Source organism: Anneissia japonica, unplaced genomic scaffold (genome assembly GCF_011630105.1).
Source record: "Anneissia japonica isolate Jap-2015-1 unplaced genomic scaffold, ASM1163010v1 scaffold287748_len1686314_cov196, whole genome shotgun sequence".
Classification (NCBI taxonomy): Eukaryota; Metazoa; Echinodermata; class Crinoidea; order Comatulida; family Comatulidae; genus Anneissia; species Anneissia japonica.
In genome coordinates, this window is record NW_022727190.1 from 275,342 (window position 1) to 294,082 (window position 18,741).

Below are 18,741 nucleotides of genomic sequence, written 5' to 3' on the forward strand. Positions count from 1 at the left end.
ACACCCTCCTTTAACGTTCCATTGCGTGCACACAAAATCAAAGCAGTCGGACCTATTATAATTCTATACTCTTTGACAGACATGAACAATAATACGTACTGATGGTGTGATCTGATAGCATATAAAACTCTTAATTCCTTTTAGTTTACTCTCTTTCTTAGGGTTTCGGATTTGAGTTTGGAAGGGATTAATGTCTGGTTCCCACTGTGGTCCTTCATCCGTTTCCTACAAAACAAGAACAACAAAATATAATGTACAGTACCTACCAAAGAGAATTATATAAAGAATGAAGAGTGGTGGCTTAATTTCTTAAATTTGGAATAAAAAAAATTATTTCTTTATTTTTAAAGTCTATAGCCCTATTTTTAGTGGGTTTCTTTAGGCAGTACTGTATCTGCGGAGACAATCCCTACGTTTTTCCAAAGAGTTTACTGAGCGCATAAGGGCATATTCCACACAGGAACAATTAAAACCTAAAAACCTATACTTAAACGAACAATATATATATAATTGATAGTTTTACCACATTTATGTACATATGTAAATGCAGTGGCCTGGCCTTGTTCCAATTTCAACATGTTTATGCTTTCATAAGATATATCCTCTAGGCAAAACTTTGTTAAAATTTGAATAATGAATGAATGATTGAATAAATGATAGACCGAATGAAAGAATGAAGAATATGTATTGATACACTAACATGTAAAAGTATTTTAAAAAATGAAATGAATTATAATTTTAAAATGAACACTATTAAAAGCCAAATATCTGTCAAGTTCAATAAATAAATTTTGAAGAGAACCAAACTGAAAAATAATGTCATAAACAGCTGTAGTACATCTGCTAATTTCAACTGGCTTTCAGGCTTGATTCAAACAACATAATGTAAAAAAAAAAAAAAAAAAATCTGTGACCTGTAGGCTAAGTATACATAACTCCAGCATTCAGATGGATTATAATCACAACAAAAATTAAATTTTAACCGCATTATGAGGGAAAAAAACTATAAAATTTTCAAAAGAGCTCAATTAAAAATTTAAATAAACCATAATTTAAACAAGACAAGGTTAGATAAAAGATTCATAAAATACATGGAATAAGCCAGGGGATCATCAGAGCTATAAATTGGCTTAACCACTGTAATGTGATTTCTAGCTCAATTTTTTCTACCAAAGTTTTCTCTACCCTTTATAGTGCATTAATTATGCTCTAGCTGCCCACACTATATTGTATTATGATTCTAGAATTTATTCTAACCACATAAAAACATGCAAATTACTTTTAAGTATTGTAATTTACAGTAGTTCAGGAAATCTATGTCCTGTGTTAAACAATAATGCTTCTCTGTGGTGGAATAAATATTACAGATTTTTAAATGGATGTCCTCACAATACAAGGGGATTATGGTTTTTACCTTTAGTATATAAAAACACTTTTGATATTTTTACATGGGCCTAAGAGGTCAATTTACTGATTGATGATGGAGGTGGCTAGTAAATTGAGGCATGCCATCCCAAAACCAGCGTATTGTCATTATAGGTTAAACTGAGTAATTAGCATAAGAACGTGGCAGTCTTTTAACGCCAACATAATGTCAATGGCTGCCAAATGTCTGAAATCAGACGACTACAAAAACCAGTACCAGTATTGTATACTTTAGTACAGAGAAGCTCAGCTGTAATACTTTTACTCATAAACTTTGACAATAGTAAGTCAATACTAGTAAATGATCCATCATATTAAAGCTTTTAATAAGGAAAATATGATTAAATTGAGACAATTTTCATTTTTTGACATACCATGCCCCAATTGTACTTCAGAACTGAAACTATAAAATCCATCAATTGTTATCTTTTCAATATAGAAATTTGTTTAATCGTCCATTTAATTCAACCCAGTCTTTCCAATGAGGAAGTAGCTTGCTAAATAGTAAAGCAAAAATTATATTAGGAATACACTGATCGTTATACAGTCATTCTTTTTAAATTTATTTATTAAACGGCTGCATTATAATATTATCAGACCTACCAACTGCCATTAGATAAAAACAATTTTTGAGTTATTACTTACTATAATTGTTACTCCCCCTGCTGGAGATAAAGACTTTTTGGATACATTTCCCATAAGATATGCCTCTCCTCCAGATTTAGAAAACACAGAAAATCTGCAGAGGTCATATGTGAAACAAAAATGGAAACATTACTGAATTTATGTAAAAATAATGGTTTACAATATAAAACAGGCCTGTAACAATGATGTATCTATGATTCGGTCGAACCCCCTTTATGAGTGAACCCCTCTGATTAACTAAACTGTACATAATTTAGCTTATGTGCACTTTAGTTAAAGAACCCAGTACATCTTTCAAGTAGGGGGTTACCCTGGGGTACTGATCCATTCAGCCCCTGCTGTAGATGGATGAGAGTAGCTGGTACCAGTCTACCAGGTAGCTCAGACATGAAGAGATCCTTAGGGGAGAAGCAAGTTACTATACGAGCGCTTTGAGACTTTGGTATAAACCGCTTATATAAATCTAACTACATTACATTACACCACATCATCAAAAACTTTTTAATAGAACATACAGTATGTACATTACCTTGAGTAATTTTTGCGTACTGTTCCTGATTTAATATCTGTGCTATTTTTTCTGTATTCTCTATTTGGCGCATTGAGTCCGAAATTACCTTGCCCGTTCAAACCTCCTTCCTGAAAATAGGTTAAAACAAGAGAATAAACTTAATTGACAATCATAATAATAGAAGGATTCGGTTTCTGTACACAAGAATTATGAAACCAGTTTCAATGTTCACTAAAATAACAAAACCGTATTATAATACAGTAATATCTCTTATAGTGCATATTTAATAACCAATCAAGTAATAAATATATTAAGTCTTGGTCTGATGACAATATATCATGAGCATCTCTGTGATGGAGACAAGTACATAAACAAACATTCATTTATTATACATGAAGGCAAATATACTAGAAATATCAGAGCTTATGAACAAAACAGCTTTTTTTCAATTCTTTCAATTAGCATGAGAATGCATGATATTTGTTAAATGAGTTTATTATTTATTGTATGATATAATGTTAAATCTTACAAACAAAATATTATCTAAGCAGTTAGTGTCATTCCTTGGGTCAGATGTTAATGGTAACCATTAAATTATTGTATTAAATGAAGTTAATTATTACAAAATTCCAAATAAGTCTTATTCATTAAACATCATTTTGTTATTAAAATTAATTATTAAAATGTTGTTCAAAAAGTCGAACATAATTTATTTTTATTTTATTTTATTTATAAACAAACAATCGCCACTTACAGGATTGTAGAAAAATATACAAACGGGTTACAAGATAAAAAGAAATTAAAAAAACATTGTACTATACTTTTCCAGAAAAGAATACAAATACGGAAATAAAATAATCTAACAATGTTTGAAAAAATTACTCGGAAATTTAAACGGAGGCATGCCCTTTTAAAAACTGCTAATGAATTACTAAAAATATCCACTTCTGGACAAGCATTAACAAGATCATTATATATTAAAGATATACAATAACAAAAAAGTTTTTGCAAATATTAACTTTGGAAAAGTAAACATGGAAAACACTAATATTACAAAGTCTGCGATTAGAAACTTTAAGTCTAAAGAAAGAAATTAAATTACAGTTGAAATAATTATTAATACATTTAAAAAGAAATATTAAGTCAAGGTATTTTCTTCTGGCAAAGGGATTGGATTTCAAATTAATATCATTAAGAAAATTAAAAAATAAATTAAAATACAGAAATGTTCATTAGAAGAATATAGTATAAATAATACAGCGGGATAATTTGTTTTAAATTTAATTAACTTTAACTCACTTTAACTCTATTAGTTTTCACCACTTAAAAGGTATCCAGGATTTCCTCATTAGTACCATCCTGATATCAATAAAACTGTTTTTATAATCTTTGCATATATCCTTAATCTGGCTGGCTATCAATTGAAGGTTTTTAATACTAAAAATTGTTTTAATCTATGTCACATTGATTAATTAATTATATTTGATTATTTTACATGAGTAATTACCGGTAAACGATAATAGTTAAATTTTAAAGTGGGTTTTCCACCTTTTAAAACAGACCATAGCTTATATAACAAAAATAAACTATTTGAAATAGGCATAAACAAGTGAGTAAAAAAGAATCTGTGCAGTATTGCTTTCTATGTTTAGATAGTTCATTTTATTCAGACATCAATTGTTATGTAAAACCAACATAAATAAGGAAATAGAAATACATATTTTTAGAGCAGCAATTTATTTGCAGATACATTGTCACTTTCTAAGATCACATATTCAAAAAGTCCTGTTGAAGGCTGTTTTGTTTTTTTGTTTTCTTTGTTCTCATATTATTGGTATTTATTTATTTTTACAGAATGCATTCTTGCGAATATAAATTCGATCCTATCTTCATGCTCTATCATGCAAGAATTTCAAATGCAGGAAAACAACTTCACATTTTAGGACCATTTTCTTTTCCGGGCATTTTCTATGGATGGTTTATAATACTGTAATGGTGCTGTCGCGAACTTGGTATTACAAGCTTTTGGGTTTAGATGACGTGATACTCAACTCAACTCAAAACTTTCGTAGATGTGCTTTGGCGCAGGGGAAACGGTTTGGTTACCCGACTTTGAGGTCGCGGTTCCAATCCCTCGCTGTGTGTACAGTATTTCGCTTGTGTCCTTGAGCAAAACATTACATTGCTTCAGTCAACCTATATCAATGGGTACCAGAAATTTACTGGGTGTAACTTGTGATGTACTAGCACCTATCGAGGGGGAGTATTAATTGTATCCTACTCTCATATGCTATCTCACTACAGAAACTGGGGTTAAGCTACAAACTATGATCCTTAGTGGCTCCCAAAAGACTTACATTATAATAAACACAAACGATGTGTGTACCCCGATATTTCAAGGAAATGAATCACACATAGTTTCTGATCACATTTTTCAAATAAATTATTACTTGCTTCTCTCAACTGCATGAAAAATGTTGTGTTAATTCAGGCACTCACTGAGCACGATGGTCGTCGTCTGACGCTATTCTACGATGCGTTGTCTATCACTCACAGGGAGCAGACTAGGACTCGTACGGTTGTACAGTCGTACAACCGTATTACAATGCAGCGAGTGAACGGCTTTACATGTAAACACAAATTGGAAGTTAAAATAGAAAAAACTGATGTTAATCCTGCAACATGCACATGTAGAGAGAACACACAAGCACATTCTACACACTGTTAGCAGATGTTATCAAGACCAAACTTCAATCAATCAATCATTAGATGTATATACTGTATTGCATTTTTCAATCATTGCACGTTTCTTTCACATCTCATCGCCGTGCTACTCACACCACGTTTCACCGCCTTAGTCATTGTTGACCACCCAGATTTCAGCTGGTATTCAGGCTTGCGTGATTTATTCACATACTGGCTCATAGAGCGTGACACGCCTTTGGGCTCGTGCAGCGGACGGTCCGAATGCTCTACCGACTCGGACGATGAGAATGTTGATGAAGTTGGGCTGGAAGGTGGGGTTGACCGGAATTGACGCGAAACATGACGGGGAGAGCCAACAGCGATGTTGGTGTACACGTCATCAGTCACTACGCCCTCTTCGGGTGACTCAACCTGACCTGCAGACGTTGTCTTCCGACTATTTGTAACCTTTATCATATTATGATCATTGAACATTAATGTGTATATTTATTACATGTTGTCAGTTTAATATACACAAATAGTTATTAGCTAATTGTAACTACAGTAACAACTATTTATGTTAGTTTCAATGCACTAAACTGGTAACTAGACCAATAATGATAATAAGTAAGACTTTTAATAATCTATATTTCAATTATTTATGAGTAAAATATCATACTTTAACATAAATCTTTTACTGTACATTCTTTATAGGGCAGGCATACTATAAGGCACAAGGATCTATTATCACTTAATGACAATTCTATCATTAACAAAATGTTTATTGTTAATATAACTTTTACACTGGAGGTACTTAACAAGGATTAATAGTCCAAAGAAGACAAATTATTTGGGAGCCTTGATATTCTATAACCAAGTTTCTGTAGGAGACTTTGAGAGTGGAGTTGTTCTGTTGTGAGAAGAATTCTGACTAATACAGAGTTATGTAATTTACCTAGAACCATGGGATTAGAAAACAAGCACTTAAATTACCAAATCACATCTCATGCAACCAGATTATAATTACAGTATGTAGTTTTATTAAAATCATGACAGTTTTATATCTCACTTGGGTGGAATCTTGACTGTAGGAGCTCTCTTCATCCCAATCCTCATCCCAATCGTCAAAACTCTCTGTTTTCTGTGGCAGTGTTGTTGGTGATTGCAGAGGTGCAGTTGGCGATTGCATAGGTGCAGTTGGCAACTGCATCTGAGGTACAGGTGGTGGACTAAATGATGGTGGTGGCGGTGTCGTAATAACCTGGAGGAGGATAGAATACATTACAGTAAGTGATCATTTTACAATATCCTAGGATACTTACATCTACTGAATTTGTGGATAAAAAAATTGATGTGTGTCACATTCTTTAACAAATATATGTTGAGTTACTACAGCAGCAGTATTGAATTGGGGTCTATGTAGTTACTTCTAATCTTGATCCCAATGATGGTCACTATCATTTATTTTATTTTAGTTCTGTTTACTTAATACAGTATGTATAATTTATGTATCTGTACTATGCTGACCATTACAAATAAACATACTTTTGAACTTTGAAATTATACAAAAGTGAGGAAGCACTTTTACTAATGAATGTTATACCAAAAATAGACAGTTTTTATAAGATTAAACTGATCAATATACTAAAACCACAAACCTCAACATAAGCTTCAGGAAAGAGCCCTCGATGTCCAGACGGGTTCTGCCCTTCCCACCAGCCATCGCCAACATCTTGCCTTATAACATCTAGAATATCGTTTTCATATATTGTGAGTTCACCATTACCAGGCTCACCCTGGAAGTCATATAAAACTCGCACCTACAGATGAAAAAAAAAATTAAATTTAATGCTTAAATCTACCAACCTAGCTACAGAGCCTCTATGTATTATACACTCTCAAAGAATAGGCAGACATCTTTTGAACAGTTTCTTTCAGGATTTCCTACCAATATTGTTTTTATTGCTTTAATAATAATAATAATATGGGTATCATTAACATTATTATTAAGTACATACATTCCTAATTCAGATTGTACAATATTCGGTATCTTGCCTTGTACACTTATGGCGGAAAGAATTGTTTTTTTCCATATATTTCGCTATAAGACATACAAATCCAAAATATTCTATGATAATATAAAACAGATGTAAATAATGAATGGACATTTAATAAAATGCACAAGGACTGTTGCAGTCGTTGATGGAACTAACATGCTTTGATTCACTGTCGCCAGGTGTGAACTTGAAAAGAAGATTTGTTGTGAATTGAATGGTAATTAGCATGATGTTTGTATCTAGGTTTACCCTAAAGTGTCACGATAAATATTGCATGTGATATACAGTATATATGTAATGACATTAAAATGCCACAAACACTGGCAGTGGTCCATTAAACAATATTTTCAGTATGAGCAAACAACCAATTCAAAAACCAAATCGTCTAAGATGTTGTTCATATTTTTAATAACAAATCCAAAAATAGATTTGTAAACACCAGACTAAAATCAAACTGTTCACTAACAATAACAAACATCTTGGAATTAAATTGTTCAAAATAAGTGATTGTTAAAAATGCAGTTAAAATTACATCAAATAAAATATAATAATAATTATTATGATCATTATTAAATTACTAATCCCTTGTTAGAAATTCAGTTTATAATTTCTAAGATACTGTTATTTTGATCATACTATAGCTTTATTGCATAACATTATTTTTAATTTTAATAATTATGTAAAAATTATATTATCAAAATTATTGTTATTAATTAATGCAAATAGTCTTATGGTTATGCCAAATTATTATTTCGTATTGGTATGCAAAACTTCAAGGAAATAATAATACTAAGAACTGTAGCCTATAATAAGATGGAAATACATGATAGATAGCATGCTCTCTTGAACAATACTGACGACAATCAGCTATGCCAGTATAAGTTAGTAAACACATCCTATGTTATTTTTAAAAACTTTAACTACTGTAATTTGGCCTTGAAATTCTTATCAATGCAATATTCAGTAGCAATAATTCATCCTGTCTGCGTGAGCTAAAAAAGCATTACAAAATTCAATACTTGATTACTTTAAATACAGTACTTTGTATGTTTACATTAGTAAGTTAGGTTTTACTCAGTGGTACCTGGAATATTGACACGGGGAAATGACTGATGGGTAGGGTACGGATGTTAAGTGGAGGGGTAGAAGGTGATTCTCGCAGTGCCATTGTGTTGAATTGCATGGGCTTGGTCTGTGACTACTGTACCTAGCAACCGTAAAGGTTGCGTTTTACAGTAGCTACATGTTCACATCATTCCACAACGACAGAGGCTGAAATGAACCGCAGCATTGAGGTAAACCCCTACTCTTCAGAAAGATGCAAAGGGTTTTTCAAAGTGCACACAAACCTTATTTGTACACTGGACCTCCATCCTTACCCAAGACGACTTGGTTTTACCAGGACTTGTTATAGTGACCAACCGAATCCTGGGCAATTAGTGGCAAGAACCAACGCCGATAATAAGGCTGTGGTTGAAAGCCCCTGCTTTACAGTTCTAATTTCTTTGTATACACCATTTATTCTAGTAATCAATTTTAATTTTAATGATTTATGTGGTAAAAGATCCTTATAATATATAAATCAATGAAGACATATTTGATTTGATCTGTATGTAAGGTAGTTGATATCTTACTATACATGAGCAATTTTGATTTATATAACTGATTTTTTTTTTTTTTTTGGATGTTGTTTTAAATTTCCAAACTCAATGACCTGTATAATTGCCAAAAATTGTATAGATTACTGTAGAAGACTTCATTCCAGAACATTTGATAAATTACTGTACAGAGGTTAAGAGGGGAAAAAAAATTGTTTATTGAATACTGTAGGTTCCTTGCTTATACTGTATACACTAACAATATAGCAGAATACATTTACAAAATACGCTTTTCTTCACTACATTTATAGTCTTTTCATATGGTACAAAGAGTTTTTATTACTGTACTGTACATGCCAAACTTCGACAAGAAAATATCAATCTTTGTTTCGTCGTCATTTTGAGACAATATTTGTTTTTGGAGGCAACTGTAACGCATTTATGGCAGACATAAGAGAAGCCATATGGGCCAAGTAAAGTGATCATACTGATATATACTCAGGAAGTTCTCGAATGAATGACTCAATACTTGATTTCCCTCTAATGATAAGGAAACCTATGTATAGCAAGCATTCAAGTAACTTTCTTTCTTTAGTCACAAAAGACATCATGGCTGATAATTGCTTCACTGTTATTGAAAAAATTTCCTCAGATTAAAGAGAACATAATCAAAGATCTCCAAGATTAAAATGATCACGGAAACTTAGAGGATTTAACAACTTTTCTTTCTCTAATTACGAAAATATAGATTGCTGTCTATTAGTTACAATTACTTCACTGTAAGTCCTATTAATACATTTCCTCAGATTATCAAAACATAACAAATATACACTTTCAAAATTGATCAAGTTAGCCTAGCAAAATCATTTTTTAGTACTAAACGAACATATAGAATTTTTTCTTCTCATATAATGATACTGTACCATCTATTCAAAAAAATAAAGTCACATTATTCAATTATAAGCATGGAAAAGTTCTCATAATGGTTTAAATTTCAAATAGATTGAAAACCAAATCAATGATTTGCTGATTTTATTACAATCCTTAAGTTGATCACTAGCCAAAAAGAGCCTACTGTATGAAAAAGAATATATTGCTTGCACATCTGTTAAATGGCGATACTGTATGTCATACTAAATTTCAGTTAGGGTAAAAGCTATTAATATTATTATTGATTTATTTACTAATATCTTTAAATAATTAGCAATATTATGGATTTCAGAATTATTTCTGTTCTTTCAAATTTTGCAATGGCATTTGCTAAGATATCTGCATCAATATGTTAAGATTTCTTCTTGTTTAGCCCTAGGTCAGAAGGAGCACATATTGTTTTCTCATTCATATGTACTGGTTCTTTGCCGCCTTCCTTTATGTTTGTATGTTTAAGCCTGTCTACCCTGTGATGTTATGTAAAGGTAGTCAGATTTATGGTGCAGAAGATGACAATAGAGAACATGTTTTACAGACAGAATCTACATTGATCATTGTTACGTATTACCATGAACCTATAGTTTAGTTCAATAACTGTTCCGCAAAACTGAAGCAATGATTTGGTCACATGCTCCTTTATAGGAAATGACATATTTCCAAATTCAATGTTGTTTATAATTTTCAGTATTTCTTTAATTGCTCTTCTCCAAGGAGAACTGTAGAGATGACAGATGAGAAAAGCGGCATAAAAATAATGTTATGTTGATAATACAGTAGACCCTATAACAGGTATAACCAATGATGTTAATAAAAATTAGGATTACTATCAAGTATTATCTGTGTAAGATGTTCTAATCTTGAATAAGAAAAAAAATCTAAATATTAGCTTGGACAATTATAATTACAGCCAATTGCAGAATAGAATTGAGCTGGATGTTCATATTTTCAAACCAGCAGAGAAAAAATGGCTTTCTACAGGTAGGCTACTATGTTATTAAATCAGTGTCTATCATGCATATTTTTATTGACAATTATTAATATTATCATCAGTCTGTACCAAACATTATAGAAACCTGCTGCAGTAATATATGTCAGAGCAAAGTACAATATTGCTGTACTATATATTAGGAAAGAAAATACTACTGACCTCCAGATGGCAATGTGTTGTTGAATTTGTTTACCCACTAATTGTATAATATCACCAGTAATATGTACCGATTGACATGGGTGACAATATGACCTTTGTACTTTACACTTGTAGTAGTAGGAGCAGATAACATGACCAGTAAAAGGTTATCAAAAATATACTATGGCTGGCAAAATGCTGTGTAATATACAATAATCATTATGATTTACTGTATGAAGCTCTTAAATAAACAATGAATAAATTATGACCAAATTATGATGAGAAGTCATTAGCAAGCAGCAATTATTGGTGCTCAACAACGCCTTGAGACGAAGTGTAGGACTCTACCCATTTTGGACAACTACAGTACTATGACTTCAAACCAACCTAGACCCAGCCTTGCTACTACTGTACATGTGTGATCATAAATTTGTCATGCATTTAGCAGAAGTCTATACGTAATAACGATAACGAATTCAGGGGAAGAATTTAGTTTTACTAAAAATATAAAAATGGTCATGCAATAGCTTGAGTCATTAGAGAGCTTTCGTTATGTCATTCGAGAATCAATTCAAAGAGAAAAATTCTCTTTCCCATCAACCACACACTTAGTAGTCGCCTGCAGTCGGGCGTTCATTGTCACAACCAACCGTTGATTATGTGACTGGAGCCCACACCCCCACCAGGGTTCCGCCCCTGGATCCCAGGCGGCCCCGCCTTCCACCCACCCAACTTGTCACACATTTCAAATCTCTCAGGTTGGCACCAAACCCCCAGCGCTAGGGCGTCCGGTGTTCATGGGCCCAGGGCCACTCTTGGTGATCCTGCCCTACCGTACGCTACCCTCTGGTACGTACTAGTAATAGAATGTTTATATCCTAAATTACTCTCAAAAAGGTTAAACAAAATGCAATGAAGATAAAAAAAAAAACTTCTATCAAAAGGATAAAATCTGAAACAATCAAATTTGTGTGAAGTTTCACTTGAGAGCTAATTCAGAGGCCAGAAGATCTTTCAAATAAGCTACCTTTCATAAAACAGACACAGGGGAATACTGGAATTTCATGACAAAAAAAAAAAAAGAAGAAATAGCCCTTTCATCTAAATAAAAATTGAGAAGTACTGTATATCTATCTATATAATATATCTATCTATTAATTTCATACAGGCAATTAAAATGGCATTTGAAGCTTATAAAAGTGGCAACATTCCTTAAATTGCTGACTACGGATCCTAAGATGGAGCTAGCCCCTTCAAGAAGACCTGGTTTAATCTTCTTGCTGAAGATGATAACTAATGTTAGGTCTTCTGTGAGACAATCAATAATAATCAAAAACATTCTAATATATTCTGAATTTATGGGAGTTCTGTGTTGGACAATGTTGTTTTTCAAAAATTACAAATACTATACTCGCGTATAAGACGAGGCTATAAAACTAGCAATTTACGATAAAAAAACATGGGGTTGGGTAGTCCTATAAGCATAACATTATGTTAGACTTATAAATCATGCTCGTCTACAGGTGCAGACAAATGAATGCAATTTGAAGTACAGGGAAACATTACTTAAAAACTCATAAAATGGTATTATTTGGGAATAGCCTTGCATTTGGCTCTGTTTTCAGCCAGCTAGATGCATTATAAAGACCATTGATGATCTAATTTCAGACAGTCGTCTCCTACTGTACGCCAGACATACAAAAATCATCCAAAAATCTTCTCAAACTCAGAGGTCGCCTTATACGTGAGTATATATAGTAGGCCTATATTATAAATGATCTGTTTTAAATTTGAACTGTTTATTTTACTGTTAACATTACCTTCGGAATTTTTGTCTTCAAAATGAGGCTCTGTGCATCGCCTAAATACTACATTCTGTGTTCAACATCAAATTTTGTCTTAAGTTCCCATTTTGTGGTCAGGGAAAAAAATACTTTAGCTAACACAGTGTCAGAAGTTAATGGCCTACTCATCAAACAAAGTCTGATCAAACTTTCTCTGTCTGGACAATCAAATTTTATTTGACAAAAACATGACTTGTGACATGCCTACAGTAAATATGGTCATGATGACATCACATTTGACCATATATAGGCACACTATGACTATATATGGGCATATAACAGCTTTTTTTCAAAGAAAATTTGATAATCTGAACAGAGGTTTAATGTCTGAGTTATAAAAATGGAAAGATAATGTACATTGTAGCTTATTACATTACAGTAGACAGAAAACCTATCAAAAACAATTTAAATTGAGATAACTATCATAATAAATTCAACAACAGTACTTTTGGTGAGAACTTTTTTATTCCTTGTTTTGCATATCGGAGGAGGGCAAAATAAAAATAACATTTTGTTTTCTTATTTAGCAAAGAGTTTTGCCAAAAACATCCAGATGGAGGAGAATAATAAAAATAAAATTTTATTGGTGAATGTAAAATGGGATGGATAAATGCTTCAAATTTATATAATCAGGAAGAAATATACATACATACAGTATATATTACTTTTGGAGATTTCAAGACAGCAGACGATGTAATAAAAATAAAGAAAAAATTTTATTTTTTTCTGAAATTTCCATTTTTTCGTGGCCGGGGGTGCGCTAATTGGCCAAAAATAAAATCTTATTTTTATTCGAAATCATCAATATTTGCATTCGGCGGGTTCGGTATACAAGGTATAAAGAAGTCTCGCCTTACTTTTTAAAAAGGTAAATGTTTGTTTTTTTCACAACACACGGGATGACCATTACTCATCAGTTGATGATTCATACTTTTATTGATACATAAACAGAAGTCCACAAGCTGCCATTCTTCAAATAAAGCACTAATGAAAATGTGTTGCCATCAAACGAAACAATAGCCAGAATATGATTCTTCCACTCAGCTAGGAAATATGAATGACGACTGATTGACAAGCTTCCTAAGTTACTGATCAATAATATATGACACAGTGCTTTTTTAAGTGTCGTAGGAGTGATGTTACCTGATGTATTGTACTAAATATTCAGTACGTTCCCACTATTTTCGCAAGTATTTGGGAACATACTGAGAAATCAGTACGACAACACGTCATTTAGGGAATAAATATGACTCCTTCCTCTGATATTTTCCAAATGCAAACACATGGAAATAATTTTTTAAGTGTGTTTACTTCATATCAATTGTACTAGTCTTTGAAAAATAATATTAATTTGTATATTTTGGAAAAGGATTATGATTCGGAGTTTAGTCGACTGAGCTATCTACTCATCTAAGTACTATAACAATACCCATTTATAATCAGGGATGGAGAAACAAATATAGGTATATTTTGCCCATGGAAAACCAAAAATGCACCGTGAGGGATTTGAACCTCCGAACTCCAGATGCTATACTGAATTGCACTAGCAACTCTCAAACACAACAGGTTCATACTAGGAATAAAATAAAAAGTAACAAAAGGCTATAATTTGAGGAAAACATACTCGACTCAAATGATTGGAATGCTATAAGATTTTTTTTTTACAGTAGCAATATGGATCTACTGTACCAATCTATACCATCATATGATATACAGTATAGTATTGTAGTCGTGTTATGAATTGAGATTGAACTTTAACCTTAAATGCTCTATTCAAACAATGCCTTACAACAATAATATTTCTGACCTTGATCAATAAACCTGCTCAATGACATGTTGTTAGATGATAATAACAAAATTCAATAAATAATAATAAATAATATTTTGTTCTCCTTATCATTCATGCAATCATCAAATCAGAAGAAAAAAGTTAAATATGAAAGCAACCTTTAACACTATTGTTTCTCCTACTATGGAGGAATCTAAACTGATTTCTTCAATATACTAAGTAACAGTAAGCTAATAATCTACACAGGATTTGCAGAATAGAAAGCTAAACTTGATTAAAAGTCCATCTACAAATACAATTAGTTTATGTACTATTAAGTACACTTACCTTTGATACTTTCATATTTACGGCTTATAGAAAGTTACTAAATAACATCAAATATGAATTCCTTTGCACTAAACTTCAACTTTATTGTGACCAAGTAGTAATAGACAGTTGGCTGAATACAGCCAGCATGATTGAGCTCTAGCAAGGTTATGAAGAGACTGTGAGCTGACCACAATTCACCAACACAATACAGTCAGCTCGGTATCCTGTCATAGAATAATGACTACTCACAAAATGAGATCATATGTTTCGACAATCTAGCTTTTCAGTGCAGGAATATCCTTAATATCCAAGGTGTTAAAGGCTACCTCAAGAATAATACTGTATTCGCATCATAATAAAAATAATATAATATTTAAATAATTTTTATCAAACAACAAGTAGTTTTATACAAATGCTGCAATGTTTTTAAGTCTCAAAGGCCAAATAAATACAATTTATTTTGACTGTATTTTCCAATTTTGGTGGATGATTGGATCTTATTTGGATCTCATTCTCAATGATTAATATGAATGACTGATTATTGACGACAGATGAATGATCTTTGCAGAACGTCCTGAAAAACGCTCTCCTTCATTATAAACACGGTATAGAAACAAAAAGTTGGCATTTTTATTGAAATTTGAAAGCTTATAAATACTACATTTTTATTCATGGTAATAATCAGTTCAATTGTGATTATCATTAAGAAAAAAATCATTAATTTTTAATTTTAGTTTTGATGTAAATATTTATTAGCATTTAAATGTTTTTAACACATAATTTGGCTACTTCAACTGTATGTTTTATTAAATTCCTAGTGTCAATCTGAGTATGAAACCTGTAACTTTAGAATTACATATTTCCCTCTGACCTCTATAAATATCAAAATTGAATAAATCTACAACACTGAAAGTGTGAATATCCCTTTAAACACAGATCAGTAAGTGAATGACCTTGCAACAATTCCTCTTTTCTTTTAAAACAATGATAAAATCAATAACACAGCCAGGGTCAGGATGGTTTCCTTAAAAACAGTCAATTACACCTATCTGGTTCCTTATTGCAATGAGAATGTAAAATAATATATATGATGATGATACTGTATGAGGTAATTTTAAGTAGTTCAAAGTTCAAAGTTCAATTTATTGGTCATATATATAGTGAATTCAATACATGACATTAGTATTCCCTGTACTCTACAATGAATAAAAATACTAATATTCTAAAATATATACAAAGAACAGATTGCACAGAATAAAACACAGTGAAAATATGAAAAAGTAAAAAGAGCAAAAACAAATCTTTCAAGGTTTTGAGAAGTCCATGTGCGGAAGCAGAATGTCCGGGTTTTACAAAATGTCCACCACACATGGGAACCTAAACTTAGAATGGTGAACTGGTGGGTGAGGGATGTTTATGATTTATTTCAGATCTAATTGTATTTTCTTTCGTTAAGTTCTTTCATTTGTTTAGCTTTAAGTTGTTGTTTTACTCTTTGTTCATAAGTTCTTTCATTTGTTTAGCTTTAAGTTGTTGTTTTACTATTTGTTCATAAGTTCTTTCATTTATTTAGCTTTAAGTTGTTGTTTTACTCTTTGTTCATTAGTTTAAGTTTGACTGCGCCACTTTCTTGTGTGCTGCCACTGATGTAAAAGTGTAATGTCAATAAATATTATTATTATTATTATTATTAAACTTCTGTGAACTCAAAATGACACTGTTTAGCTGTACCTGTAGATGGTCACCATCACTGTTGCTGATGAAACCACAATTTCCTCAAACAAGGTGATCATACTATACAGTACTGACATTTAAGTTCAAGGGATCATTAACGGACACAAAAAATGACATAATTTTTTAAGTACACGTTATTAATCGTTCTCTATTTTTTATTGAATAGATGACAATTACAACTTCCTACCACAGTCTAGTCAGGTATCAGTAAGACAATTGATCCTATTTTGGAGACAATTTACTTGGATTAAATGTTACAATTTACAGAAAACTGTACAAAGTTTCTTATTGTGTATTTCAAAACTACAAAGTACCAGTGGTGGTTCCAGAAGTTTTCCCCCAGGGGTCCGACAAGTCGAACAGGGAGGTCCGAACCAATGGACTGACTAGAGAATCGTTCAGGGTCCCTGAATAAAATCTCAGGTGGGGTTCCTGGGGAGAGTTTTTAGGGCAAATAGAAAAATTTATTAGATTATCACTCCTGCCCACATCAAAAAATCGGGAAATATTTATGTTTTTTTGCTGTGTTAATTATTTCAACAGCATAAAAATAACAATGCAATTTTGTGACTTCAAAATACATTTTTTTTTAAAAACTAAAATTAAACCAACTTTTATACAATACTTACTATTACAGACCAAATATAAACAGTCCCTCTCTCATCGATAAAAACAAAAGCAAAATAATATATTGCTCCCATTAAAAAAAAAATTTTTTTTTAACCACCCTTCCTCATCAATTAAAAAAAAGAAAGACTGATAATCTAATATTTTTTTCTATGTGCCCTTATGACTAAGTAATAGTATAGTGTGATCCATTTCATTCTTTTATTTTGGAACAAATTATCAGAGATTGGCAATCAAAATAAAGTTGTTTGGATGAATATTATTAATATTGTTTGTCTAATGACTTTTTTCAATCGCCAAGCAAAGGCTTTTTTTACCATCAATATAGTACTTGCAACAACTTGTATGATCTTGTGAAAATCTGATGAAACTCAGACCTGCCAACCCTTGGGTCATGAAAATCTGGAGATTTTTTTAAGAATCTTAAAAAAAATCTGGAGATTTACCAAAAAATGTGCTTGTGCTTGGCGCCAGGAATCGACTGTTCTATTATTTTTCGAGGGGTGTTTCTTGTTTGAGAAAGAATAGGCAATTAGTCGGTTTATTCAAGTAAGTATTCATGAAGTAGACTATGCATAAATCGGAGTATTTTTGGGGAGGGGGGATGGCCTGTGAAATCGTGTGAAAATTACATTCGACAGGGAGAATTGGAGATTTATTTAAATATCGGGTGACACCCGACAGGATCGGGTGACACCCGACAGGATCGGGTGACACCCGACAGGATCGGGTGAGTTGGCTAGGTCTGGAAACTGATGTCAATGAGTAACAATGAGACAGGAGACATTTCACTTAATTTATTTAAAGACTATTTGACCTCAATATACAAATACAACATGGTCAGAGGCAGCTTAATTAAGCAAATATTTTACTGTAACTCAGTTAGAGCATGAAGGTAGCATAGGCCTAGGCTTACTAGGAATAGGATTAGGTAAGGCCTCCAGGCCTAGCCTAGCTAGGCCTAAATAAACTCAGCTTCCCCCTCATTTATTATTACATTCCCATCATCTCTTTTTTACTTTCTGCTTTATGGTGATATCCCTAAAGACAAGCGTACCTTAATGCATCCATCCTACCTTTGCTAAACTAACATTTTAGCGATGATAAAAAGAATACTGAAATAGTCGGTCTAGGCTATGCAGAAGAAGGCTGTCGTTGACAATCTCCACATCGTTCCTGGGCAAAAAATGCGCCACCAACTAGAGTAACACGGCAACGAGTATCAATAAAACGAGAGGCCTAGAGAATTTCATAACGTAAATAAACTCAATATTTCATTATTTCTATAAATAAACATCGAAATGAAAAGCAGAACAATTACAAAATTTGTTTAATACTCACCTGGAGCGCCATGTTGGCCCAAAACAATGTCACATGCAAAATATTATCCCAATTATATAATAGGAGGTGACATCAATAACAACAGTCTTCTTTCTAGCAAAGATACTAGAAATACAAGAT

The 18,741-nt window shown here is 32.3% G+C and overlaps 1 protein-coding gene across 3 annotated transcripts in view; it reads right to left on the reverse strand.

Annotated features, from left to right (window-relative positions):
- Positions 1–18,714, reverse strand: part of LOC117113582 (sorting nexin-33-like) — a 29,773-nt gene extending 11,059 nt beyond the window's left edge. For 2 of the 3 annotated variants that reach the window (XM_033256966.1, XM_033256963.1), the window contains exons 1-6: positions 14,938–15,092; positions 6,925–7,086; positions 6,336–6,527; positions 2,600–2,709; positions 2,071–2,164; positions 100–225 (exon numbers count right to left, since the gene is read on the reverse strand). In XM_033256966.1, the coding sequence (XP_033112857.1) occupies positions 100–225; positions 2,071–2,164; positions 2,600–2,709; positions 6,336–6,527; positions 6,925–7,086; positions 14,938–14,952 (699 nt within the window). In that variant the 5' untranslated portion in view covers positions 14,953–15,092. Of the gene's footprint in view, positions 1–99; positions 226–2,070; positions 2,165–2,599; positions 2,710–6,335; positions 6,528–6,924; positions 7,087–14,937; positions 15,093–18,621 lie in introns of those variants that run through there. The other variant, XM_033256965.1, reaches the window with a different exon arrangement.
- Positions 18,715–18,741: the final 27 nt, after the last annotated feature.